Here is a 27866-nt window from a genome sequence, read left to right as displayed (position 1 = left end):
ATATTGTCACGTGGGTAAGTTAGGCTGACTTCCTTGGCCTAGCTGGGCCAATTCTAAACTCTGCCTATCTGGCTGTTGGGCCTTGTGGCTTACAGCTTCATTTATTAAGCTTTATATCCTTCTCTCTCCATCCAGGCCTTTGGCCTGGACTAGCCTCTCCCTTTTTCCTCTTTATTCCTACTTTTTACCTACCAGACTGTAAATAAACTCTTCAACCCGATGCTGACTTGGGTCTGATTTAATTATGGAATCAACCTAAATTGTTGATTCCTGGTGGCCACATATATATATATATATACACCTAAATTTTCCTTCTTACATTTTTGGCGACCACAAAGGGATCGAACTTCCTCAAATCTTCCTGAATTTTCTTGAATTCTTCTTTACTTTATACCTATTCTTAAGTCAGCCTTCTCACAGCACGCCTTGGAGCTTCGGTTGATATAAAGCTGCTAGACTGGTGAGATCAAAAAACAGGGACCCTGAAAATTTAGCTAGGCTGTTTCTTTGTCTTAAGGAAAGAAATAAGCCTATTAGCTGGCCTTGGCCACACCTGGGAAGGACTGCTCAGTCCTCCTAGCCAGGCCAGGAACACATCTGAATAAGATTTAAAAGCAGCCAAATAGAAGCAGGAGGCACTACACTTATTTAGTAGAATTAGGGAGAGTAATTTTTTTTTTTAGGCTACAAATAGGCTTTAACTCTATTCTATTTCAAACTGTATTTTTAGTTTTAAACTCTTTAAAAATAGCTAAAGCCTGGTGGGGCCAGCTAGAATTTAAAAAAATGCTGTTTTTTCCCCACCACAGTAGAAGGCACATAACTTAAAGAAAAGAGATTTTTCAGACTTTTACAATGGAATAGAGCCTCCCAGAATCAAAATTAGCTTTTGAAAGACACTCCCAAACTGCCTCAGGCAAAAAGCCCAGTCTACCCTCAAAGAGCTTAATCTCTAGTACTCAGCCTCAGGCTATAGCCTTTGTCCTCAGCCAGGCAGAAACAAAAGGAAGTCTTGACCCAAACAATACAACTAGTTCTATAGCCCAACCCTTAGTAAAAGGAAGACCTTACCCACTAGTGACATCTACTGACTAGAATAAGAATGTGGTGGTTTCAAACCATTACTGATGAAATAAATACTAGATTTCAGACTTTAAAACGCTGGATCCAGTCCACAATAACGGCTGTTATGATGTTTTTTTTTCGGAAGAGTAGTCCCAGATAATACTTTTCAAGGGCTGTTTGTTGCACTGTATGTAGGTGTGATAGTAAGTGTGATAATACTGATTGTAGGCGGAATAGTTTATCTTTACTTCTCCAAAAAGAAACTACCAGAGAAGCTGGATGACACTAACTCTGAGATTGAGTAAAATAGAGAAGAAAATGGAGAATATGGAGGAGAGCCAAGAGCGAGACCCCTCCTAACCCAGGAGATTATAAACTCTTCCCTGCGTCAAGACGTAGGCCTCCCCAAGCCCCAAAACCCGGAAACGGAAACCAGTTGGACCACGTTGGATCACGGGAAATGTAGTTTGATACATTTTCCAAATTTCACTTTTACAATTCCCTGTGAGGTCCGGCAAAAAAAAGGTTAGTCCTTTTTCTTCGCTGGACCTGTAAAAATAAACAACTTCTAAAATTTAGGAATTTGGGGGATAAAAGAAATAGATGAACAAATGGTTAAAATTAGCCGCATTGACAAAAAACCAATTTGGGGGCAGCCCCCTTTGGTATAACAGTGTACAATTAAAACAATACATACTCAATTTCAACTCCCCATAGTTCAATCAACTGCACCCCAAAGTTTAAAGTTTGGTCTTCATGGTACAGTGAAGGCTTTTCAGACATCTTCATGTGTCCTCACCAAACAAGTTCGTAATCTGGATTTTGGGGAGATGGTAGGATCCTTATCCTGCAATTATTCTCAAAAGAATTTAAACTTTACATTATAGATTACAAAACATACATTTTCTTCTAAGATTTATACATCTAGGAGCAAATACAAGCTCTAGGGTTAGGAATTGAAAGGTGTATTAATACATTACTTCCCTTATGCATTCTGCAATCCAACCAAAAAAGGGCTAGTTGCTCTTACTCACAGATGACATTCCATCTCCTGCTTTAATGCTGTCCCCATGTCTGTAATGTATCACCTCCTCATTTTTGCTTCTTATAATCCCTACATTGGGACCTTGAATTGGGGGCAAGGAGTGGGTGGTTAGAAAAATTCCAAGTGAGCAAAAATATATAGAAAATAGATCTGGGAGTGCCAAAGACACTACTTTGCCCACTTTGTAATTTTTTTGGTGCTGTTTACCTTTGACTGTATACAGATAAATAGAAGCGTTGTATGATGAGATTTTGAGTGATGAACAATATTTTTTATTAATAGAATTTATTTCTAGATATCTCAACCCTTCCCTCCCTTCCCCACAATATAGAAGGGGCATTATCTGGCAAACTTATATGTATATATAAAATGTCTTTCATGTTTCTGCTTCTCAATTCATTCTCTGGAAGTGAACATTCGCAAGTTATTCCTCAGTATTAAATCTGTAGCTGTATATAATGTTCTCCTGGTTCTACTCATTTCACTCCTCATTATCTCATCTAGTTCTTCTCAAGTTTTAAAAAAATTACTCTGCTCATTATTTCTTATGGTGTGTATAATTAGAATCTGCTCTCCAGGACTCTAAATCCCAGCATCCCACTTTCATTCTCACATTATGTCCTTACGTTTTGGAGACAAAGTTTTGTGTAGCTCCACCCCCTCTCTTTCTTTCCTGCAAATGCAGCTGGGAAAACTTTCTGTTATTCAGGTTTTTACTTTTGTCCTTTTAATTCTTCTACTTCAAGTGATTATTAATAAATTTTATAAAATATAATACTTGGAGTTATTGGATATTAATTTTAATCTTACAGGTGCAGTAGTATTTCACCACAATTTCCAATTGATGGGCATACCCTTGATTTTCAATTGTTTACCACCACAAAGAGAGATGCTATAAACATTTTGGAACACATAAGTTCCTTTCCTTTTTCCCTGATCTCCTTGGGAAATAGACTCAGCAATGGTATATAATATAATGTTATATAAAACTCAGTTTTGTAGTGCCCTATGAGCCTAATTCCAAATTGCTCTCCAAAATGGTTGGATCAGTTCACAAAATGTCCTCACTTTTCCATATCCCCTCCAACATTTGTCATTTTAGCCATCTGAGGAACCTGAGATGATACCTCAAAACTATTTTGGTTTGCACTTCCCTAATGAGTAGTATTTTAGAGCATTTTTTAAATGTATTTCTTCATTTGAAAACTATTCATATCTTTTTCCCATTTATCAATTGGGTGATGGCTCTTATTCCCATAAATTTTGCAAACTTCTCTACATATCTTAGATGAGAGGCCTCTATCTGAGAGATTGTCTATGAAAATGTTTTCCCAGTGTTCTGCTTTTCTGTTAATCTTGGCAACAGTTGTTTTATTTGTACAAAACCTTTTCAACTTAATGTACTCAAAATTATCCATTTCACATCTCTTACTGCTTTCCTATTTCTTGTTTACTCATAAATTCCTCTCCTATTCATAAACCTTAAAGGTAATATGTTTCCCTGTTCTTCTAATTTACCTGTGATATCTTCTTTTATGTCTAGATCATGTATCCATTTTGATCTTATCTTAGTGAATGGTGAAAGTTATTTGTCTTGCTGAGTTTCTGCCGAACTATCTTTCACTTGCCCCAGCAATTTTTACCAAATAGTGATTTCTTATCCCAATAACCTGGATCTGTACTTTTGTCAAATGCAAGGTTATTATAATCTTTTACTACAGTTTATTGTATGTCTGTTCAGTAGCACAGGTCTATCTTTCTACTTCTTAGCCAGCACCAAATAGCTTTTTAAGAGATATTTTATTTTACCAATTAGCTATAATAACAATTTTCCACATAAGTTTTCTGAAATTATAAGATTGAAATTGTTTCCCATTCTTCCTTACCTCTCCCTTCCCAGAGATGGTAAGCAATTTCATCTGGGTTATACATGTATTATCACGCAAAACTCATCTCCACATTGTTCATTGTTATAAGAGAATACTCCTATAAACCCCAAAATAAAAATCCAAATAAACTAAAGTGAAAAACAGTATGCTTTGATCTGCATTAGGACTCCGACAGTTCTTTCTCTGGAGGTGGATAGTGTTCTTTGTCATGAGGCCTTCAGAATTGTCCTGGATCGTTGTATTGCTAAGAGAATCAAAGTCTTTCATTTTTGATCATCCCACAATATTGCTGCTACTGTGTACAATGTTCTCCTGGTTATGCTTATTTTGCTCTACATCATTTTAGGTAGGTCTCTCCAGTGCTTTCTTTCTTTTGTTTTTTTTTTTTTTAAACCCTTACCTTCCGTCTTGGAGTCAAAACTGTGTATTGGCTCCGAGGCAGAAGAGTGGTAAGGGTGAGCAATGGGGGTCAAGTGACTTGCCCAGGGTCACACAGCTGGGAAGTGTCTGAGGCCAGATTTGAACCTAGGACCTCCCGTCTCTAGGCCTGGCTCTCAATCCACTGAGCTACCCAGCTGCCCCCTCTCCAGCTCTTTCTAAAATCATCTGATTCATCATTTCTTATACCACAATAGTATTCCATCATCATCATATATGACAGTTTGCTTAGCCATTCCCCAATTGATGGATATTCCCTCGATTTCCAATTCTTTACCACAACAAAAAGAGCAGATATAAATATTTTTGTACAAGTAGGTCCTTTTCCCAATTTGGGGGATCTCTTTGGGATACAGACCTGGTAGTGGTACTGGATCAAAGGATGTACACAATTTTATAGCCCTTTGGGCATAATTCCAAATTGCCCTCCAGAATGGTTGGATCAATTCACAACTCCATCAACAATACATTAGTATTCCAATTTTGCCACCTCCCCTCCAACATTTATCATTTTCCTTTACTGTCATGTCTGACAGGTGTGAAGTGGTGCCCCAGAGTTGGTTTAATTTGCATTTCTTTAATCAAGTAATTTAGAATATTTCTTCATCTGAAAACTGCTTATTCACGTCCTTTGACAGGGCTTGTATTCTTATAAACTTGACTTAGTTTTCTAAGTATTTGAGAAATGAGACTGTTAGCAGAGAAATTTGTTATAAATTTTTTCTCAATTTATTGTTGCTCTTCTAATACTGGTTAGATTGGTTTTGTTTGTACAAAACATTTTTAATTTAATATAGTCAAAACTATTCATTTTATATCTTGTAATGTTCTGCATCTCTTGTTTAGTCATAAATTCTTCCCTTTCCCATAAATCTGACATAAATTATTTTATATTCCCCTAATTTACTTATTATATCACCCTTTATGTCTAAATCATATTCCCATTTTGGCCTTATTTTGGTATTGGGTGTAAGATATTGGTCTATACCTAGTTTCTGCCATACTGTTTTCAGTTTCCCAGCAGTTTTTATCAAATAGTGAGTTCTAATCCCAAAAGCTGAGTTCTCTGGGTTTATTTTACCCCTAATCTATTCCATTGATCTACCAGCACCAGACTGTTTTGATGATTACTTCTTTATAGTACAGTTTGAGATCTGATCAAGTACAAGAGAATTTTGATAATGACTGCTTTATAGTACAGTTTAAAATCTGGTACTGCTAGACCACCTTCTACCTTCCTTTACATTTTTTTTGTTAATTCTTTTGCTATTTTTGATCTCTTGTTCTTCCAAATGGATTTTTAAATTATTTTTTCTAGCTTAATAAGATAATTTTTTTGGTAATTTGATTGGGATGGCATTGAATAAGTAGATTAGTTCAGGTAGGATTGTCATTTTAATTATATTGGCTCTGCCCATTCATGAACAATTAATATTTATCTAATTATTTAGATTTGACTTTGTGTAAATGTGCTTTGTAATTATGTTCATTTAGTTCCTAAGTTTGTCATGGCAGATATACTTCTAGGTATTTTATTCTATCTGTGATTAATTTAAATGGGGTATCTCTTTCTATCTCTTCTTGAAGGACTTTATTGGTAATATATAAAAATGTTAATGATTTATCTTGCTGGGTTACTCGACTAACATTTTATTGAATATCTAGAATTTTTCACATATATTATTATATTACATATAATAAGGGAAGTAGTTTTATTACCTCTTTGCTCATTTGAATTCTATCAATTTCTTTTTCTTCTCATTGTTTTACTAGCATTTCTAATACTATGTTAGATAATATTGGCGATAATGGGCATCCTTGTTCATTCCTGATCTTATTAAGAAAGTTTCTAGCTTATTGTCATTACAAAAATATTTGCTGATGAATTTTATGTCATGAACAATTTATTTTAATGTTTTATATTGCATTTTTTTGTTTTTTAATATTACTATAGTCTCCCCAATATCGCTCTCCTTCCCTTCTTTCCCCCTGCTTGAGAGCCATCATATAAGAAAAATAATGTTTCTTAGAGAGGAAAAAAACTATCATGATTGACTGATACGTTGACAAAGTCTGAAAACATGTTCAATGGGTAAAACTTTTGTACCTCCCACCTTTGTGAAAGGATAGACTGGGAGTGTCTTCTCATATCTTTTTTATGTATTTATATTTTTTATTTATAATTGTTTGTTTTTTATAATATTTATAACTTAGCTTTCCTTTTGACTTTTTGATGGTCATGAATAACTTAGTGAAAACATTATTTTAGTAGCCTTCTGTGCCTATTTGAATATAGGTTTGGAAATGGAAGGTGAAGGAAATATTCAGGGAGAAAGTATTCTCTCTTCAGGCCCACACCTTTGGAATGTGAGGTTTCTTAGCCAAAGCCAGTTATATCTTTTCTTCTTTCCCTGAGTAATTCCTATTCCTAAGTCATTGCTCTAGAATTTGAAATGCAAAAAGCCTTTTGTGTGTATGTGGGGGGGTATGTGTATGTGTATGAGGTAGCAAAAGAATTTTTAAAAGCCATGTTTTCTGATAATTCTTCCTTGCTCATGGTGCTCTGACTCATTTTGGCCTGTGGCAAAGGAAGCATAAACTTTAGATCTAATTTAGTTCTCCCTTTTGGGTAGTTTATAAAAATTATTAATAATCAAAACCACAAGATTTTCTTTAGGTTTGTCTCAACCCCTGACCAGGAGAAAACCTAGCATTTGGGGGAACCAAGTCCTGTCTGTACATCAGTGCCAAAGCACAACTTAGACTGCAACTACATAAGAGATCTACAGAATTTAGAACCAACTGAATTCATCTAGTTGGCAAACATTTCAAAGTACTTCTACAAAAATTAGAAAAATTTATAGAACAGAAAAATGTTAGGATCAGCTTCTGTCCTGCTCTGGCAGAAAGGAATCAGGGAGAAAGGATCTTACTTCAGAGTCTGGTATCTATGCTCCCAAATAGAGTCAACAACCACCAGTTCATTGTGGAAACTCAAAGTGGGGGTACTTGTAGCACTTGGAGTCTGGCCCTGTCCCTAGGCTCCTGCATCACACATCTCAACTCCCTAATCTTTAGTCTTCTGGACTGGAATACATTTCCACCATGTCCTCTCTCAAAGTCCTCTGGTCACCACTGCTTCTGCTACCACAACCGGTCACTCATGCCTTTGCCACATGTGTTCCCCAAGAAGAGACTGGCTTAGAATCGTTTGCCTTAGTACCTCCTTAGGTGGAAGGAAAAATATTTTTGTGCATGAACAAAAGCCACCACTGGTGGGCTCTAAAGATTTCCTTTGCCTGCAAAGAGCTATTTCTAAAAGCACTTCTACTTATAACTGGGAATGCTATCCACCTTCAGAGAAAAAACTGTTGGAGTCATCTTTCACATCAGTGTATCTTTGGCTTATTTGGAATATGGAAGTGTGTTTTGCATGACAATAAAAATAAAATTAAAAAATAAAAACTCTTCTACTCCTAGATTTTTTGTCTCAAATTTTTGAGACTGCCCCTAAATTCTGAGCTGACTCACTCCTCACCCACAACTAAGGGAGGTAAGGCAAATTTTTCTAGTAGTAAAAAGATATCACCATATCCTTTTTCTCCTGGATCTAGATTCTAGTGTTGAGCTATTTAAAGGACTACAAGAATAAGGGGAAAAATAACAGAAAAATATTTCCATCATCATATACCCTGGTCCTAGTTGTTAATGCCCCAGTATTTTCTCATCTGCAAATCAAAGTAACAGGGTAAGGAACAGCTAGATATAGCCCAGTGGTGCAGGCCTGCAGTAGGAGGACCAGGATTCAAATCTAACTTCAGACACTTCCTAGCTGTATGACCCTATGCAAGCCACTTATCCTCATTTGCCCAGCCTTTGCTGTTTTGTTGTTGGGCTTTTTTTTTTTTGTTTTTTTTTGTGTGTGTGTGTGTTTCTTTTGTGTTTGTTTTTGCTTGAATTGATACTAAGACAGAAGGTAAGGCCTTTTTTTTTTTTTTTTTTTTTTTTTTTAAAGAAAGAGAGTAACAGGGTAAGGAAAAGTCACAGTTGGACTGGTTGTTTGACCACTATAGTTATATTTTATGGTACGGGAGGACAATTTTGATGGGATTTACACCTGACTTGTGCCATCCTCATCTGTAAAATGGGGATAATAATAGCATTTACCTCCTGGGATTGTTGTGAAGGGATAATATTTGAAAAATGCTTTTCAAACCTTAAAGTATTATTATTATTATTTTGTCCCAGCTCCCCATGTTGCCTTATTGACCCAATTCTGATAGCTAGGAATGGCCAAGGTATAATGTCATTTTCCCACTGAATAATCACAGGGGTCTCAAGATCTGATGAACACAAAGTTCTCAATATTTGAAAGTCACTAGAATTGTAAAACATTGGAGTCCATGCTGCAGATTCTCAACGTAAATATGAAATTTCAGGGAACTAACTTGCTGCTTTTTGAGCAAGAGGCCTGAAGTCTCAATATCCAAAAGGTGCAGCTGCTTTAATACCTCAAAAAACAAACATGAGAGAGGAGAAGCTGATAACTGGTCCCAGCAGGAATGAGGTGCAGCATAGGAAAAACCTTTCCAATTCAGTAATTTTACTTTTCCTCCTCCGTCTCTTTCTCTGTCACTTCCTCTCTCTCTTGCTCTTTTCCATCTTTCTCATTTGCCAATAGCTCTCCAGATTTCCTGACTTTTTCCTTTCAAAACCTCTGCATGTTCTAGGGAGGGTCTCCCCCCCCCCCATTCACCTATGGTGAAGCTCCATGGGTACTTCCAAGAGACCCCCTTACATCAATTTCAGGGAACCAACTAGAATATGTGTGTCTGGAACATACAGTGTGTGCCAGGGAGTAATATGAAATAAGGTGTCATATGGAAAGGTAGGTTGGAACCAGACTGTGGAGAACTTGAAATGCCAGGACTGAGGTATTTGTAATTTTTCCTGGAGGCAAAAGGGAGATACGGAAGATATTTAAGTGGAGGAAGCACAAGATCAGACCTGTGCTTTAGGAAGATTATTTTTGGCAGCTCTGCGGAGGATGATTTGGTGAGGGAAAGAGAGAGGAGGGCTTAGGAGCAGGGAAACTAATTAGAAACCAATTCGTTAAACCAAGCAAGAGGTGAGGAGGGCTCAAACTTGGTTAGTAGCCATGCGAGTGGAGAGAAAGGAACAGATGTGAGAGATTTTGTGAAAATAGTATTACAAAAATTGGTAATTGATTGGAAATGGGGGAAGAAGAAAAAGGAAGGGTCAGGGATGACTCCAAGTTTGTGCACATGACTGATTAAAATGATGGCGGTGTCTTCATCAGGAAAGGGAAAACTCAGAGAAGGAGTAGGGTCAAGGGAGATTTTTGAGTTCCGTTTTGGAAATGTTGATGTGCAGATGAAGACCAAAAGAAAATGTAGAGAAGAGGAGGCCCAGAAGAGTCAGTTAGCCATCAAGCATTTATTAATTTACTTATTACTATTAACTTACTACATTCTGAGCATAATATTAAACTCCTGAATTCAATAAAAGGCAAATTCATTATCACTGCCTTCAAGGAACTCACATTCTAATGGGGGAGATGACATGCAAATAACTGGACTGTCTTGTATAGATATATACAGTGGGAATGCTCATGTCAGAGATGACACTAGAAATGGGGCCTGTGGGAGGAGAGGATCTGATGAGGAAAGCCTCCTGCAGAGTCTTTTTTTTTTTTTTTTAATCCTTATCTTCTTTCTTAGAATCAATACTAGTATCACTACCAAGGCTGAAGAGCATTAAGGATTAGGCAATTGGGGTTAAGTGACTTGCCCAGGGTCTCACAGCTAGGAAGTATCTGAAGTCAAATTTAACCCAGGTCCTCTGGACTCCTGAAAGATTATCCACTGAGTCATCCTGCTTCCTTCTGATTTGAAATATTGCACCATCTGGTTGACCTACTAAAATTAAACACATCAAGGAGATTTTTAGATGCCAAGTTCTTTGTACTACACATCTTCATAACCACTATCATGGTACCACAAAATATTAGATGTAGAAGGGAACTTAGATGTTATCTAATCCAAGCCACTTATTTTACAGATGCAGAAAGTGAGGACTGAAGGGGTTAATTGACTTAACCAAGGTTAAATAGTTATTGGTAAGACAGGAACTTTGAGTTAGGCTTTCTGACTTCAAGTTCAGCCCTCTTTTTATTTTATTCTCTTTCTTCTCCTCTTCTTCCTCATTACTTCATACCCCAAACTCTACTCAATCATTAACTACAAAGGGATACAAATTTAATTTTATTACCATTTGCCTTATATAAGATTATAGTAATAACATAATAATTAGTTCTTTTATAATCACATACTATTATTAAAATGCATTGCCTGATCAAAAGTCTTTAATTCTTTTTTTAAGTAAAAAGGTTTCATGACTTCAGAAAGTTTGAAAAACCTTTCATTAGATTATTTCAATTCAATTAAAAATATTTAGTGGATACCAATTATGGTGGGAGTGATATCCAACATCCCTTTACCCACTCTGCATCTTAGGCTATTTTTTTTTTGGCTTAGACTGTTTTCAAAATGGTTGGACCAATTCACAGCTCACCTAACAGTAAATTAGTATGTCTGACTTCCCACAGGCTCCTCCAACATTTAGACCAGATTCATTCTTGGAGGCTTTTCAATAATGACTCAATGGTTCATTTTGCCTCCTACCAGAAATCTTCCCGGGAACACCTGAAATTGATTCATTTCTAGCTCTCCCCAGGAGAATTCAGTTTTTCTCTAAGTCACCAAGGTAACAAAAGTATTAACATGGTACAGATTTATTAAAAGGCACAGAAGCTGGGGGTGGGGGGAACCAATCTTGCATCTAACCCCAGTTAATAAGGGAATATTTTTAGTTATAGTCCCCTATACCAAACTCAGTTTTCCTCTCCATAGTACAGATCCCAAAATTCACAGCAGCATTTGATGGTGTTGCCCTCATGAATGGTGTTGAGAGTTTCAGTGAAAGGCTGAGTCTGTAGCCACTGGCTTACTCTCCATTGGGATCTGCTTGCTTTGCTAATTTGACATCTAGTCTGTATCTCTAGCTCTTAGGTCTTGATCCTGCATTTAAAAAAAAATTTTAAATTTATTTATGTAGAATATTTTCCCATGGTTATATGATTCATGATTCACCCCCCCACACACACACACACCTTCCCTTCCCCTCTCCCAGAGTTGACAAGCAGTTCCACTGGGTTATACATGTATCATTGTTCAAAACCTATTTCCATATTATTCATATTTGCTGTAGAATGATCATTTAACATCAAAACCCTAATCATATCCCTATTGAACTACATGATTGATCATATGTCTTTCTTCTGCATTTCTGCTTCCACAGTTCTTTTTTTTTTTTTTTTCTTTTTTACCCTTGTACTTCGGTGTATTGTCTCATAGGTGGAAGATTGGTAAGGGTGGGCAATGGGGGTCAAGTGACTTGCCCAGGGTCACACAGCTGGGAAGTGGCTGAGGCTGGGTTTGAACCTAGGACCTCCTGTCTCTAGGCCTGACTCTCACTCCACTGAGCTACCCAGCTGCCCCTATAGCGTTCTTTTTGGTAAGTTTCTTGGTGTTGTCCTGGATCGTTGCATTGGCAAACCATGCCAGTATATTTGTCAAGAAAATCCCAAATGGGGGAAACTGGGGCAATTAGGGTCAAGTGATTTGTCTAGGGTCACAAAGCTAGTAAGTGTCTGAGGTTGAATTTGAACTCAGGTCTTTCAGAGTCTACCTTCTGCCCCAAGGGACACACTTGTCTTTTTGGTAAATGAAAAAAAATGAGGAAGGATAGCTTACCTATTAGATAATAGAATAAGGGTATACTGAGTTTTTAAAAGGCTGGAACAGTGAACTAAGTCTAATAAGATTATTGTAAGTAAGTAATTAAAGAAAGATAAATATAAAGTGTTATTCTTGAGTTTAAAAAATTAATTTTATAAGTTTAGTATGAGAAAGATATGACTAGATATTAGTTCTTTTGGAAAAAATAAGAGGTTTTTAGTGGATTCAAAGCTCAATGAGAACAAAAATTATGAGATACAAGTCAAAAAGTAGTATCTGGAAACTGGATAGTTCCTCTGTACCCTGGTCAAATCACATCTGCAGTGGTGTAATCAAGATAATGAAGGACCAAGAAATCAGGCTATGTAAAGTCCAGGTAAGGATCTAGTTTATTTATTCTGGACAAGAGGAGACTAGAAAAGGGACTCAATGGCATTTTTTATAGCATTTGGAGATTAACATGTAGAAAATGGATTAGATTCTTTTTTTTTTTTAATTGTCTACAGGAATCAAAACTATGAACCACAGATATGAAATTGTAAAGGGACAATCATAGTGAACCTAAGATCAGGATCATAGCAGGGAATCCTTTGGGAGACAGGTAACCTAGGGGATAATCCACAAATCAACTCCCTACCACAAGTATGGCAGTTGGAGGGACTCTGCTTACAAAGGAGGGGAGAGGAAGGCAGAGCCAAGATGGCAGAGTAGAAGCAAGGAAAGCTTAAAATCATCATGAGAATCCTTTCCAACCAGTCTTAAAATAACACCACAAAACAGAAAATGGATTGCAAGAACCAACAAGGAGACAGAGTGAAGCAATTTTCATGCAGAGAATAACTTGAAAGGTAAGCAGAGAGTGTCTGGGTCACTGGGGTGAGAGGGGAACCCAGCCAGCAGGAGGCTACCACAAAGATTAAGGAGCAAGCCAATAGCAAGCCTCCTACCACATCCCCCACATCTATTGTTCCAGGTTCTAAACTGGGCCCAAGCCAGCATCCAGATCCTGAAACCTCTCCTGGGCCAACAGCAGGGCCTCCCAATACATACCCCCAAAAGTTCCAGACAAACCTGCAGTAAGGTCCAGAACTCCAGCAGTCTGTGCTGTATGCATGATCAATGTAAGCCCTAGCCCAAGCTTGTAATGAGGACCTTAATCCCAGTTTGAGGCCATCTGTGAAGCACTCTGCCAGAGCTAGGCCTCTGGATCCCCAGGGTACTGGTCTGTGGGAGCCCAGGCCTGGCTAGACCTTGCCAAAGCTCAAGGTAAAGCCCCAGAGCAAGGTAGTCAACAGTGTGACTGACTTGATCAAGCTTGGAGTGAGACCAAAAGTCTACACCCAGGTCTCAGGCTAGAATTTAAGCCCTCAACAGTCTCAGGAGGTAGTTCAATCAGCAGTGGAAGGTGGCTCTCGGAGCTCCCAGTGTACAGGCCATCATACAACCTTGGAAGAACTGAAACTTGCAGAAACCCCAAAACAATCCTAAGGGTAGCATCAAGGAGGACTTTAAGCTTAAGAGAGTATCACCTTTACCCTGAGAAGAGAGCCCACCTTTAGAATAAAAGTGAAAGTCAGGAAAAAGGCCTGGAAAATGAGCAAACAACCACCGAATCATAGAAAATTTTTGTGGCAACAAAGAGCAAGGCAAAGCTACAGAAGGAGACAGTAAAAGCAAAGGAAACACTTGCAAAGCTTCAAAGAAAAATATGAATTGGTCTCAAATTCTGAAAGAGTTTACAAAGGATTTCAAAAGTCAATTAAGAGAGGCAGAGGAAAAATGAGAAAGAAAAATGACAGTGATACAAGAAGAAATGGGCCTGATGGAAAAGGAAGATCAAAAGTTCCTGGAAGAAAATCATTCCTAAAAAATTATAATTGGGCAACTAAGCTAATGATTTAATGAAATATCAAAAAACAATAAAACAAAATCAAAAGAATGAAAAAAAACTGAAGAAAACATGAAATATTTCATTGAAAAAAACAACTCACCTGGAAATTAGATCCAGGAGAGACAATTTAAGAATTATTGTACTGCCTGAAAGCCATGATAAAAAAAAAATCAAAACTGGACATCATAATACAAGAAATTATTAAAGAAAACTGATCTGATATTCTTGAATGAGAGTGTAAAAAAAGGAATTGAAAAAATCCACAGATCAACTCCAGAAGGAAATTCCCAAATGACAACTCTCAGGAATATTATAGCTAAATTCAAGAGCCCCCAAACCAAAGAGAAAATACTGCAATCTTCAAGAAAGAAACAATTCAAATATCATGGCACTATGTCAGGATTACACAAGACTTAGCAGTCTTCACATTAAAGGATCAGAAAGCATAGAAAGCATTGTAAGGGGTAAAAAGGGGTTTGGGTTGGGTAAATATTAAAAGGTTTGGTCTCCAGGGAATTGAATAATTGTCAATCCCCAATTAAAGAATAACCTCAAGTTAAAATGACTTCTATGGAATTTTATTTACAAATGAGAAGAGGAAGATAAAATAAGAAAATCAGAGACAGGATAGGATAGGATAAGTAATCTAACACACTAAGTAATTTGCTCTGACCTCCTTGTTCAACCCAGGCAGATCTAATTAATCCTCAGTGGAAGGAGAGTTAGTCTTGAGCCCAAAGCCAGAGGGCACAAGGGCTGGAGGGTTGGAAGGCCAGAGATGAATGAAGCAGAACCTTCAGTCACAGTCTTTTTTGAAAGAGCAGTTTCTTTAGAGAAGTCCGGGAAGATTTAGTCTTTACACTCACCATGTGTAATTCCAAGGGAGAGATTAACAGCAGTCTCACTTAGTTCAAGGTCTCAGCCATTGGTCGGAGCTCCTCATCTACCACAAGAAGAAGAGAGCAGCCAAGAGAGCAAGCCCCAGAGGTTCTTTCAATTTATCTAGGCCATTTCTTTCGTCACTTCCTGTGCCTTCCTCTTAGTTTATGTGTCCAATCACAACAGCTGCTTTTCTTAGGACTGCCTAGGGGGCAGTCAGTCAATTTTGATTGTCACCCATTCTTGCACACATGAATCACAGACCTCCCCACTTGAAAGTTAAATGGAGTTGTTTACACTTTTGATGATTAGATTTAAGAATGGGCAGGGTAGATTTAATCTCATTATCACAGCATAGAATATGATGTTCCAGATGGTGAAAGACCTAGGTTTACAACCCAGAATCACCTCTCCAGCAAAACTGAGTATATTATTTCAGGGGGGAAATAGTCATTCAATAAATAGAAGATTTCCAAGCATTCCTGATGAAGAAAACCATACCTACACAGAAAATGTGGTGTTTAAACACAAGACCCAAGAGAAGCCTAAAAAAGTAAATAAGAAAGAGAAAATTTAAGGCACTCAGTAAGGTCAAGTTATATGTATTCCTACATGAAAGAGGATATTTATAATTCTTTTAAAAAGTTATCAGTAATAAAGCAGTTAGAAGGAGTATACGCAGACAGAGGGTGTGGAAGTAAACTGATTAAGAAGAAATGATATGCAAAAAAAAAATAAAAGGATGAAAAAGAGGATTCCACCAAAAGAACAGGGAGGAGAGAGTTGTAATGGGGTAAATTATTCCACCAAAAGAGGCATGAAAAATTATTATAGTGGAGGAGAGGATAAGGGTGGTGATGGGCAATGCTTAAACCATATTCTCATTTTAACTGGCTCAGAGAGAGAATAAAGCCATACTCATTGGGGTATAGAATCCTATCTTACCCTATAGAGAAGGAGGGAAATAAGACAAGGGGTGGGGGGCAGGATGTTAATAGGAGGGAGGGAGAAGTGGGAGGGGTAATAAAAAACAGAACACTGGTGAGGTGGAATAGAGTGAAATGAAAAGAGCAGGATCTAAAGGGGAAAATATGATGGAGGGGAATACACAGTTGGTAATCATAACTGTGAAAATGAATGGGATGAACTCACCCATAAAATGGAAGTGGATAACAAAGTGTATTAAAAAACAGAATCCTACTACATGTTGTTTACAAGAAACCCACTTGAGGCAAGGTGACATACTCAGAATAAAAGTAAGAGGCTGGTACAGAATTTATTGTACATCATCTGAAGTAAAAAAAGCAGGAATAGCAACCATGAACTCAGACATAGCTAAAGCAAAAATTGATCTGATTAAAAGAGATAAGAGTGTTAACAGAAGAAAAGCAACTGCTTGAACATATGGGCTGATGGGGATATTATTGGGGAGGTAGACACTAAACGATAACTCTAGTCCAACTATCAATAATATGGAATTAGGTCTTAATCGATGATACATGTAAAACCCAGTGGAATTGTGAGTTGGCTACAGGGAGGTGGGAGGGTGGGTTTGGAGGAGAGGGAAAGAACATAAAATATTTAACTATGAAAAACTATTCAAATTAAAATGAAAATTTTAATTAAAAAAATTTCTGAATGAGTGGAATGCAAAGTATAATGAATCCATTGTCCTAGGACATTTACATTTTGGAATAAAAAACATGATGATGCAAAAAAAAAAGAAAGGAAATGTTATCTTGCTAAAAGGTACTATAAACAATGAAGTAATATAAATACTAAACATATATGCACCAAATGGTATAGCTTCCAGATTTTTAAAGGAGAAATTAAATGAACTTCTGGAAGAAATAAACAGTAAAATTATACTAGTGGGTGACCTCAGCTTCTCCCTTTCAGATCTAGATAAATCAAACCAAAAAATAAATAAGAAAAAAAGTCAAAGAAGTGAATGAAATCTTATAAAAATTAGGACTAATAGATTTCTGGAGACAATTGAAAGGGAATAGAAAGATTATACCTTCTTTTCAGCAGTATATAGCGCCTACACCAAAACTGACAATGTATCAAGGCATAAAAACTTCATAACCAAATGCAGAAAAGCACAAATAATAAATGCATCCTTTTCAGACCATAATGGAATAAAAATTACAATTAATAAAGTTCCATGGAAAGATAAATACAAAATTAATTGGAAACTAAATAATCTTATGCTAAAAAAGTGGTGGATCAAAGAACAAATTTTAGAAACAATCAATAAGTTTATTAATGAGAATGACAATAAGGAGACAATATTTCAAAATTTATGGGTTCTAGCCAAAGCATCACTTAGGGGAAATTTTATAACTCTAAATGCTTAAATCAATAAAACTGAGAAAATACAGATCAATGAAGTAGACATGCAACTAAAAAAAATTGAAAAAGAACAAATTAAAGATCCTCTATTAAAGACTAAATTGGAAATTCTAAAATCAAAGGAGAAATTAATAAAATTGAAAGTAAGAGAACCATTGAACTAATAATTATAAGATTAAGAGTTGGTTTTATGAAAAAAAACAAATAAAACAGAGCACTGGTTAATTTGATTACAAAAAAAAGAAGAAAATCAAATAATCAGTATCAAAAATGAAAAAAGATGAACTCACCACCAATGAAGAGGAAATTAAAGCAAATATTAGGAGCTATTTGGTCCACTTATATGTCAATACATCCAACAATCTAAGTGAAATGGAGGAATATTTACAAAAATACAAATTGCCCAGATTAACAAAAGAGGAAATATAAAACTTAAATAACCCCATCTTAGAAAAACAAATTGAACAAGCCATCAATGAACTCCCCAGGAAAAAAGTCCCCAGGGCCAGATGGATTCAGAAGTGAATTATGTCAAACATTTAAAGAGCAATTAATCCTAATACTATATAAATTCTTTGGGAAAATAGGCAGAGAAGGAATCCTATTAAATTATTTTTATGAAACAAATAAGGTACTGTTACCTAAGCCAGAAAGAACAAAAATAGAAAAAAGGAAATTATAGGCCAATTTTAAATAAGATACTAGCAAGGAGACCACAGCAACATATCACAAGGATCATTAACTATGACCAGGCAGGATTTACAGCAATGGTTTAATGTTAGGAAAACTATCAGCATAACTGACCATATCAAAAATCAAACTAGCAGAATTCATCTAATTATCTCAATAGATGCAGAAAAAAGCCTTTGACAAAATACAGCACCCATTCCTATTAAAAACACTAGAAAGCAGAGGAACAAATGTGTCATTCCTTAAAATGATCAGTAGTAGCTACCTAAAACTTTGGGCAAGTATCATCTGCAATGGGGATAAGTTAGAAGCCTTCCCAATAAGATCAGGAGTAAAGCAAGGATGTCCATTATCACCACTATTATTTAATATTGTATTAGAAATGCTAGCTTTAGCAATAAGGAAAGAAAAAGAAATTGAAGGAATTAAAGTAGGCAATAAAGAAACTAAACTATTACTCTTTGCAGATAATATGATGGTATAATTAGAAAATCCAAGAGAATCAACTAAAAAATTAGTGATATAATTAATAACTTAAGTAAAGTTGCAGGATACAAAATAAATCCACACAAATCATCAGCATTTCTATATATTACCAACAAAGTCCAGCAGCAAGAGTTATAAAAAGAAATTCCATTTAAAAGCATTCTAAACAATATGAAATACCTGGGAATCTACTTGTCAAGGCAAACACAGAAATTATATGAACATAATTATAAAACACTTTTCACAGAAATAAAATCAGATCTAAACAATTGAAAAATATTGATTGCTCGTGGGTAGGCTGAACTAATATAATGAAAATGACAACTCTACCTAAATTAATTTATTTATTCAGTACCATACCAATCAAACTACTAAATAACTATTTTATAGAACTAGAAAAAAAATTCATTTGGAAAAAAAAAGGTCAATAATATCAAAGGAACTAATGAAAAATATCTGAAGGGAGGTGGCCTAGCAGTACCAGATCTCAAACTGTACTATAAAATAGCAATCATCAAAACAACCTGGTAGTGGCTAGGAAATAGAATGGTAGATCAATATAGTATATTAGATACAGAATATACAGAAGTAAATGATCTTAGCATCCTAGTGTTTGATAAATCCAAAGATCTCAGTTTTTTTAATAAGAATTCACTATTTAACAAAAACTGCTGGGAAAATTAGAAAACAGATTGGCAGAAGCTAGATATAGACCAATATCTCACACCCTATACCAAAATAAGGTCAAAATGGATATATATATTTAGATATAAAGTGATACCATAACTAAATTAGGAGAACATAGAATAGTTTTCCTAGCAGAACTGTGGAGAAGTGAAGAATTTATGACCAAAAAAGAGATAGAGTATTATAAGATGTAAAATGAACAATTTTGATTATATTAAAAAGCTTTGGCACAAACAAAACTAGTGTAACCAAGATTAGAAGGGAAACTACTAACTGGGGGAAATTTTTTTATAACAAATGTCTCTGAAAAAAGTCTAATTTATCAAATTTATAGAGAATTAAGGCAAATTTATAAGAATATAAACCATTCCCCAATTGACAAATAGTCAAAGGATATGAATAAGCAGGTTTCAGATGAAGAGATCAAAGCTATAATAATCACATGAAAAATGTTCTAAATCACTCTTGATTAGAGATGTACAAATTGAAACAATTCTGAGGTACCTCCTCACACCTCTCAGATTGGCCAATATGGCAGTAATGGAAAGTGGTAAATGTCAGAGGGGATGTGGCAAAATTGGAACACAGGTGCCTTGTTAGTGGAGTTGTGAATTCATCCAACCATTCTGAAGGGTAAATTGGAACTCTGCCCAAAAGGCTATAAATCTGTGCATACCCTTTGATCCTGCAATGTTACTACTGGGTCTGTATCCCAGAGATAATAAAAAAGGGGACAAAAATTATATAGAAATATTTATAGCAGCTATTTTTGTAGTGGTGAAGAATTGGAAATTGAGGGGATGCCCATCAATTGGGGAACAGCTGAATAAATTGTGATACGTGTTGGTGATAGAATAATATTGTGCTAGAAGAAAAGGTAAGCAAGATGATTTTAGAAAAAGCTGGAAAGATCTGCAGGAACTGATGCAGAGCAAAATAAGCAAAATTGGGAGAACATTATACACAATAACAGCAATATGGTACAAAGATCATTTGTGAAAACTTGGCTGCTCTCAGCAATGCAATGATCTGGGACAATCCTGAAAGAGTTATGATAGATAATGATATCCACCTCCAGAGAAAGAACTCTTGGAGTTCATATCTATGTATCTGTGCTTTTATTTTGGGGTTTTGGTTATGTATGAGTTTGCTTTTACAACAATGACCAATATAAAAATGTGTTTTGCATGACAATAGATATAAAACAAAACAAAAACAAAAGAAGGGAGAAATTTCCTCCAGAAGAGACTTTTAACTTCAAGAATCTAGCCATGAATAAAGTCTCAAAAAGAAAAAAATATAGGACCTCACTATTTATCTTTCCTGGCAGAAAAGAACTCCTTGACAGACTTGTATTCAGGGGCGAGATCTCCCCTGGGAGAGGAAACTATGCCACACTTTAATGCTTAATCTTCATATTAACATTTTCTTTTTCCCTCTTTTAAGTCTAGAAAATCAACAAAACAAGTCAAGCTTTGTTGTATAGACTGGTGATTTCAAGATGTAAATACTCAATCCTGAAAATTTAACAATTGGCTTTGCTAGCTCCAACACATGGCCCAATGGAACCTACTGACACTGGAGAGCATTCATACTTCTGTAATAGGCAAACTACAAATCAAGGCTTGATGTATTGTGTTGTTGATTTCCTATTCTTAAGAAAGTGATGAAGAAAATGTTAATAATGCAGATTAAACTTAAAAGTGTATTGTGGGGTGGGGGTGAAGGGGAAAGTAGGAGCATGAATCATGTAACCATGTTAAAAACGAATATTAATAAATGTTTAAAAAATTTAAAAAAAAGTGTATTGTGCCTTTTGAGAACTAGTTGTTAAACTTTAGCAGAAAGTCATGGGCCAGAAGGTATAAAATGGGGAGGAAAATACTTGGAGTGGCTATTAGCACAGCAAGCACTTTGGGAGAGAGGCAAGAAGGAAGATTTGGGAAAGGAAAAGAGCAGAGTTCATAAAATAAGGACATCCCAAGGAAGGTGAAGAAAACTTTATGCAGATGCTGCTGCTCTATCAGGGGGAAAAGCAATATATGAGCAAGGACTTAATGTGGCAAACAATGAAAGAGAGGTCCCAGCTGATGCTCCATGTGGTGAGGGATGGCCACCTCTGCTTCTCTAAGAAGGAAAGAAGTTATGGTGGGTCTTGGGGTGGGCTGAGTGGGTAGTGAGTAATGTTATCCCAATCAGAGAATCAGAGCATTAATGAGGACAGAAGTCTCTTTCTCTCTTGGTCTCCCTTTCCCTTTCCCTTCCTATTTTATGTACAAAATATATTGTATTCATGACAACTTCTCCTGAGCAATTCTTTAGGTATACCTAGGTCAGAGGTCATACAACTGCTGACTGTCAGTAGTTTTAAGACCCTGGCAAAGCATCTCCCCCATACATCTATCTGTGAAAGTCTTTCCATAGAATTTGGTGAGGTGAGGCATTTAGATGGGAGATGCAAAACAAAGAGGAAAGACCATTTCAGTCTTCAAATTTCCAATTTGTTTGCTGTACAGTCAGTTGTGTGTATTTTGGGAGGTACTGTGGTAGGAGTAGATTTAATATCTTTGCAGAAGGGTTTTAACACCTTTGTCCATGTTCTATTAGATTTTTTTTTTTCTGGGAAAGATCCTTGCCCCCTTAAATGCGTGGGTAATGATGGGAGAAAAGAAAGGATTTGGGGGAGGGTGTAGAAAGGCATCTTCAACTTTAAATTAGGTCAGTTAGAAATTTACCTTGTAAATATTACACCAAATTTTTTGAGAAAGCAAAGGATACCAGCATTGCATTTGGAGTAGAATGCAGAGGAGGAAGGACATTGAACAAGCAAAGATTGAAGGGAAATCCTAGCTTGTCTTCTGAGTGTGGGGATCTGAAAGGATGTCGTCAGCTTGCCTCTCAGCCTGGTATTTGTTCATTGAGCCTTATCCTTAACTGAGCCCAAGGTAGCAGGGCTCCTAAAGCCCTTCCTAAGGCCTAAAAGCTTATGTTCAAGCCATAAATTGTGATGAAGCTCTGAACAGGCTCAAAGCAACTTTTGGTTTCACAATTTGAAGCTTAAACATTATTGTACTCTAGGAATAGAGATCTTGTGTAGCAAATACTGTGTATTTTCTGATTTTTCTGTATTCTATTGTCTACTCCTTTTGCCCCAATTTGCAATCTATTTGAATGCTTCGAAAATAAAATTTTGATTTTTAAAAAAAACCTTTGCATATTCATTTAAATATGCTATTTAGGCGCTCTTTTGTATTTGATCATTTACCTGGTGGTTGGTTCATAATTTATTTTCCTGAAAATTCTTTTTTTAATGTGAATATGCTCTTCAATACATTTCCTGTACCTGTAACATAAAGTAATATAATTTAGCATATTTCTGAAAGAAGGTCTATGTGGTCAACTTTTTCACTTTGCTGGATATTATTGAAAACTTTAATTAGAAAGTAGCCCTTTCTAATTAGACTGTGAATAAAATAACTATAATCTAAATAGATAATTATTGTATTGTATCTATATGTAATTCATGTGTAGTTATTTTCATTGTTCATATTTTATAATCAGGATATATTTCCATATTGTTTCAATGAATCCAAAGCCTTCCTGATGGAGGTACTGCCCTCCAGTGTCACTATAAACCATCCACACTTTTTCATTCTATGAGATTTTTATCTATGTCCATGGAGGATATATCTCTTTAGGAGGGATACCGCTTTGTTTCCAATCCTATTTGTCTTTGGTAATATATTTTTCTCTATTTCTCTGATCCAGAAAACAGCATCAGAATTGAGGTTATGGAAGGAAGGCACTTATTTTGCTTGCTTCCTCCAGCAAGCCATGCCTCTCTGAACTTAAATTTCCTAATCTATAAATTAAGAGGTTGGATTAGACAGTATTTAAGATCCCTTCCATTTTCAAGCCCAAATTTATGATCCTAAGCCTCTGGATATCAGTAATGCCCCTTCCTGCATAGAAAGGCAATGTGATATAATGTGATATAATGAAGCTGACTTTGAAACCAGGAAAATCTGAGTTTAAGTCCTGTCTTGGATATAATGTTAACTATATGATCCTGGCCAAGTCACTGTGATAATTAGATTAAGTCTATACTGCCCATCTTTAGATTTAATCACCAAAGGTGAGAACACCTCCAATTTTGGGAGGTCTATAACCCACATGTGCTAGAGTGGGTGATGAATCAGAATGGACTGACTGCCCCCTAGGCAGTCCTAAGAGAAGTGTCTGCTGTGATTGGACATGCAAACTAGGAGGGAGGCACAGGAAATGACTCCTTTAAAAGGAGAAGGTCTTCTGCTGGAGAAGGTCTTCTAGCTCTTCTGGTCCATGGAGCAGTGCTGGCTGGGATGCTGAGACCTTGGCAAGAGTGCTCTAAATCTCTCTCTTTGAACTACAGGAGATGAGTGAAGAAGGCTGATTCCTTTAACCTCCCAGGAGGTACTAGCCGTCCGAAGGCTCCCTTGATTAGGAGAAGCTCTTGTAGCTAGAACCCTTGTTAATTGACTTTTAGGCTCTGGCCAGGCCTTTGGAGTCTTGCCGAAGTAAAGCCCAGACTAAAATATAAATCTCTTATTCTACCCTCTTCTTACTTCCACTCTCTCCTATATTTTGTAAATAAACTTCCATAAAAGTCATTTTGACTTAAGATTATTCCTTAATTGGGGAAATTTCCCCTGGTGACCACCTTTTAATATATTCCACCAAAAAACCCTTTCTCCCTTTTATATCACTCTAACCTGTCAGTGCTCTCTAGACAATATCCTAACATGGAGAAAGAGGTGATCTTCATTGGCAAAGGGACTTTCTGGTAGCAATGAGATCATAGGTCTAGTGCCTGGGCAAGATATAAGATGATGGATTGGACTCAATGACCTAAATACTAACCTTTCCTTTGGAGCATAGGGCTAGTAGTGGCATAGTTGGCTAAAAGGATATACACATTTAAGGAACTTTTTAAGCATAGCTTCAAATTGCTTCCTAGAAGGACTTGTTCAATTCTTAGCTCCACCAACAGTGTTCAAACATTCTTCCTCTTGAGCTCAGCATCATTAGTATAGCATACTCATTTCATCTCTTTCCATTGCCTTTTCAGTCACCCATAATTTTGATTCCTTAGAAAATAGGTTTTCCCTAATTTGTAGCCATATAGTATTGTTACTAGAAATATAATGGGGGTAAAGATGGGATTTCTATGTCAGGGAGGAGCTTAGTATCATTAAAAATGATAGGCTGTTTCTCAAATGAAGTACAACCCTCCTTTCTCTTCTTCAACATGTTCTAATATCTTTATCTAACTACAGCATTTGTTTATGTAATGCTAAAATAATTTAATGGACAGTTCAAGCTTATATCCTAGTCTGGACAACAAGTAGTCTTTATGCATTTTTTTTCTTGTATATATTTCCAGTGTGAATTTGTTGAGGGCAGAGAGTGTTTTCTTTTTTTCTTGGTAGCTCCAATACTTAGAAGAATGCCCGGGGCATAATAGGTACCCAATAAATGCTTGTTGAATTGAATTGATTGTTTGACTCCTTAAAGGTGGAAGTAAATATCTTGCTCTGAATGTACGATGGGAAGGAGTTGACTCTAGGTGAGAGCTTCAGTTCTTAGCCAGTCCTCCTTCAGCACTCTTCTGGATCAATCCAATTTGGGGAGGGTGGAGGGGTACTTTGAGTGTTAAGTTGCTTTGGATGGTCCTGACTTCTAACTTCAAGAGAGAAGACAGAAGAGGCTAACCCCAATTAAGGTTGTTAAAGGAAAAAGATTCTGGATGAGAGGAACTAATAGTCTTCTTTATGGCTTTACATTCAGCTTGCTACTTTCACCTTGGGTGAGATCTAGGAATTTCTCTTGGTTGAGTGGCATGGCCTTGCTTCTAGTGGGAGAATACTTTCACTCTGTATTATCTGATATATATTCTCCTATGATACCTTCTCTGATTTGTGTAAATGAGAATTACATGGATGGGATCCCAGGAGATACAGAGATGAATAGTAGGAATATATACCCCTAGATGCCCATCAATTGGGGAATGGTTGAACAAGTTGTGATATATGATTGTGATGGGATACTATTGTTGTGGGAGAACTTTAAGGTGAAATCCTAGGTTCCGGACAGGTTACCCTTTGCAAAAAAGCAAGACTCCAAAACTTAGCTTAAAAATAAAAAGAGAAATTTATTAATTTGGAAGCCATGTTGAAAGGCTGGGAGACAGTATTCAGGTGGAACACTGCTTCCTTGAAGAGATGGAGTATGAGGATTTTATGCCCCTTTTACAGCAGGGGTTACAGGATAAGTAAAGGGGAATGGGGTTGATCAGGAATGAGGTAATTTATTGAGGTTGGGGGTATAAGTAATGATCTGTGGAATTCAAATGATGACTAGATTAGGTACCACTTGATGCTTATCAGAGTGGAACTGGGAGGTGCATATCTATGTTAACTGAAGATTTTGGGGAAAAGTCCAAAGGGGGGTGGGGCATGGATGCTCCTTGAAAGGAATTTCTTATATCTCCTTTGATCTAGAACACTTCTGGAGTTTTTGCTGTCCAAAGGGAAACCTGTACCCCTTATCACTATTATGCTATAAGAAATGATGAAGGGGGTAGTTTTGGAAAAACCCAGGAAGACTTTATATGAACTGATGAAAAATGAAGTGAACAGAACCAGAAGAACAATGTACAAGATAACAGCAATATTGTGACAATAATCAACTGTGAAAGATTTAGCAACTGATCAATGTAGTGATCTACAATTCCAAATGGAGTCGCAAAGAGTTGAACATGACTGAACAACAACTGCTTCATGGGCATCAGCTTGGCCAGAAAATCAGAACTATCTCAATTAGAATTCCCATTCCCTCTCCCCAGCTCTCCCCAAGGAGACCAACTCAACTCTTACTTTGACCAGAAGAGAGAAGAGAGCTGTCCCCAGGGGAGAGGTTCAGCCCAAACTTGTTCTTTGTTTACCTGTCAACAAAGCAATGGTCCCAGTTAGCAAAATGCCCCTGGAGCTAGAAGTGATCACATTATTCAACCACACTTTTTCAACTGAGACTGTCTTGAGCCAGACTAAGAAATTGGTTTGACAAAATGGGAAATAGGATGAATTAGAATGTTAACTTAGAAAAAACACAAAACTATTAAATAGTCATAACCACTCTTTAATCAAGGGAAAGGGGGACCAGTGCTGATTAGGCCTCTAAAGCAGAGCTGCACCTTATGCAGAGTCCAAGGATTGAACTCTGCTTCGCTTTGCTCTCTAACACCTTGGGAGTGACACCGCGCCAGATGACTATGAAGAAGGACTGTTTCCAGTATTAACTTTATCTAGACCAAAGGGCTGGTCAGGACCTCTGGTGGTTTCCCAATGGTTTAGGACATACTGATAGTCTGGATAAGAACTTTCCTGAGAGGATGTCGAGATAAGAACAACCTGGGACAATGTTGAGATAAGTCCTGGAGACTGATTAAGCCCACCAAGATTCCAACTCCTATCCCTTCCCCCATTCCAGTTACTTTAAAAGAACCCTGCTGGCGGTGCCCGGGTGGAACGCTACTTTATAGCCTTCCCTGGTGCACCAGCTTATTAAACAGACCTCCTTGTGTATTGCAGTGTTGGTCTCTGTTTGTTGGGTGGGCTCACGGAAAACGGAACCTAACATATGGGGGCTCGTCCGGTCCGTTTGAGGACCCCCCACTCAACAACCAGAGGTGGCAGGAGGCGGGAGTGACCTGTCCTTTTGATTCCAGGGTAAGTCCCGCCGGCCAGGAATGTATGTGTGCATGTGTGTATGAATGTATGGCAAGGGGGGTAACGATCCATGAAACGCATACGGGTTGTAGGGCGCCTGCCTGGCCGGGGATTATACGGCCTGCCTTTGCCTAAGCATCGTGGTCCACTCCATTCCGGAGTGAGGGGAAGGCTTCCGCTGGACCCGCGACATTGATCGTCCCCTTGACCTGTTTCTGAATGTGGACCTTGGAGTAGTCCAGTTCCGTACCCTCCCAAGAGGCTCGGCGACAAAACGAGGGAAGTGATTGTTGAGTGTTTGCGGCGAGCCCCGGAGTCTCTGGGTTTGGGTCTGACAGGGAAATTGTCCGGTTTGAGCCCGGGGGATTGTCAGTTTGGGTCTGACAGGGAAATTGTCCGGTTTGAGTCCGGGGGACCGTCAGTTTGGGTCTGACAGGGAAATTGTCCGGTTTGAATCCGGCGGGACCGTCAGGCCGGCACCTGACGATAAGCTAAGCCTCCAGGAGCGCACGGGGGACACCCTGTCTCGCTTATGGTAAAGACTAATTGGCAGCCTCGGCCTTTCGACCATTCTTCTAAATTTTCTCAACACCCCCCTGCCTTTGATCCCCTCAATTTCTTTTTCATTCTTTGTGGTGCGCTAAGCCTGACTCTTATCTCCCTTTTCACTTGTGTTTCTATCTTCCTTTCCCTTTTCCTAATGGGAAACTCGACCTCTACCCCGTTGGACCTGATCCTCCAACACTTTAGTGACTTTAAGGCCAGGGCGAAGGATCTGGGATTGGAAGTCTGCTGGGGAAAACTCCAAACCTTTTGTAATAGTGAATGGCCCACATTTGGGATAGGGTGGCCTTA

The 27866-nt window shown here is 37.3% G+C and overlaps 1 protein-coding gene across 1 annotated transcript in view; it reads left to right on the top strand.

The window, feature by feature from the left end:
• Nucleotides 1-27866, top strand: part of LOC123251404 — a 51475-nt gene that overhangs the window by 17504 nt on the left and 6105 nt on the right. The window contains 4 exon segments of the mRNA XM_044680657.1: nt 26874-27011; nt 27104-27171; nt 27249-27334; nt 27399-27546. Of these exon segments, the coding sequence (XP_044536592.1) occupies nt 26874-27011; nt 27104-27171; nt 27249-27334; nt 27399-27546 (440 nt within the window).

This window comes from Gracilinanus agilis, chromosome 1, assembly GCF_016433145.1.
Source record: "Gracilinanus agilis isolate LMUSP501 chromosome 1, AgileGrace, whole genome shotgun sequence".
Classification (NCBI taxonomy): domain Eukaryota; kingdom Metazoa; phylum Chordata; class Mammalia; order Didelphimorphia; family Didelphidae; genus Gracilinanus; species Gracilinanus agilis.
Note: the sequence above shows the minus strand (reverse complement) of the source record. Positions and strands in the feature narration are given on the sequence as shown.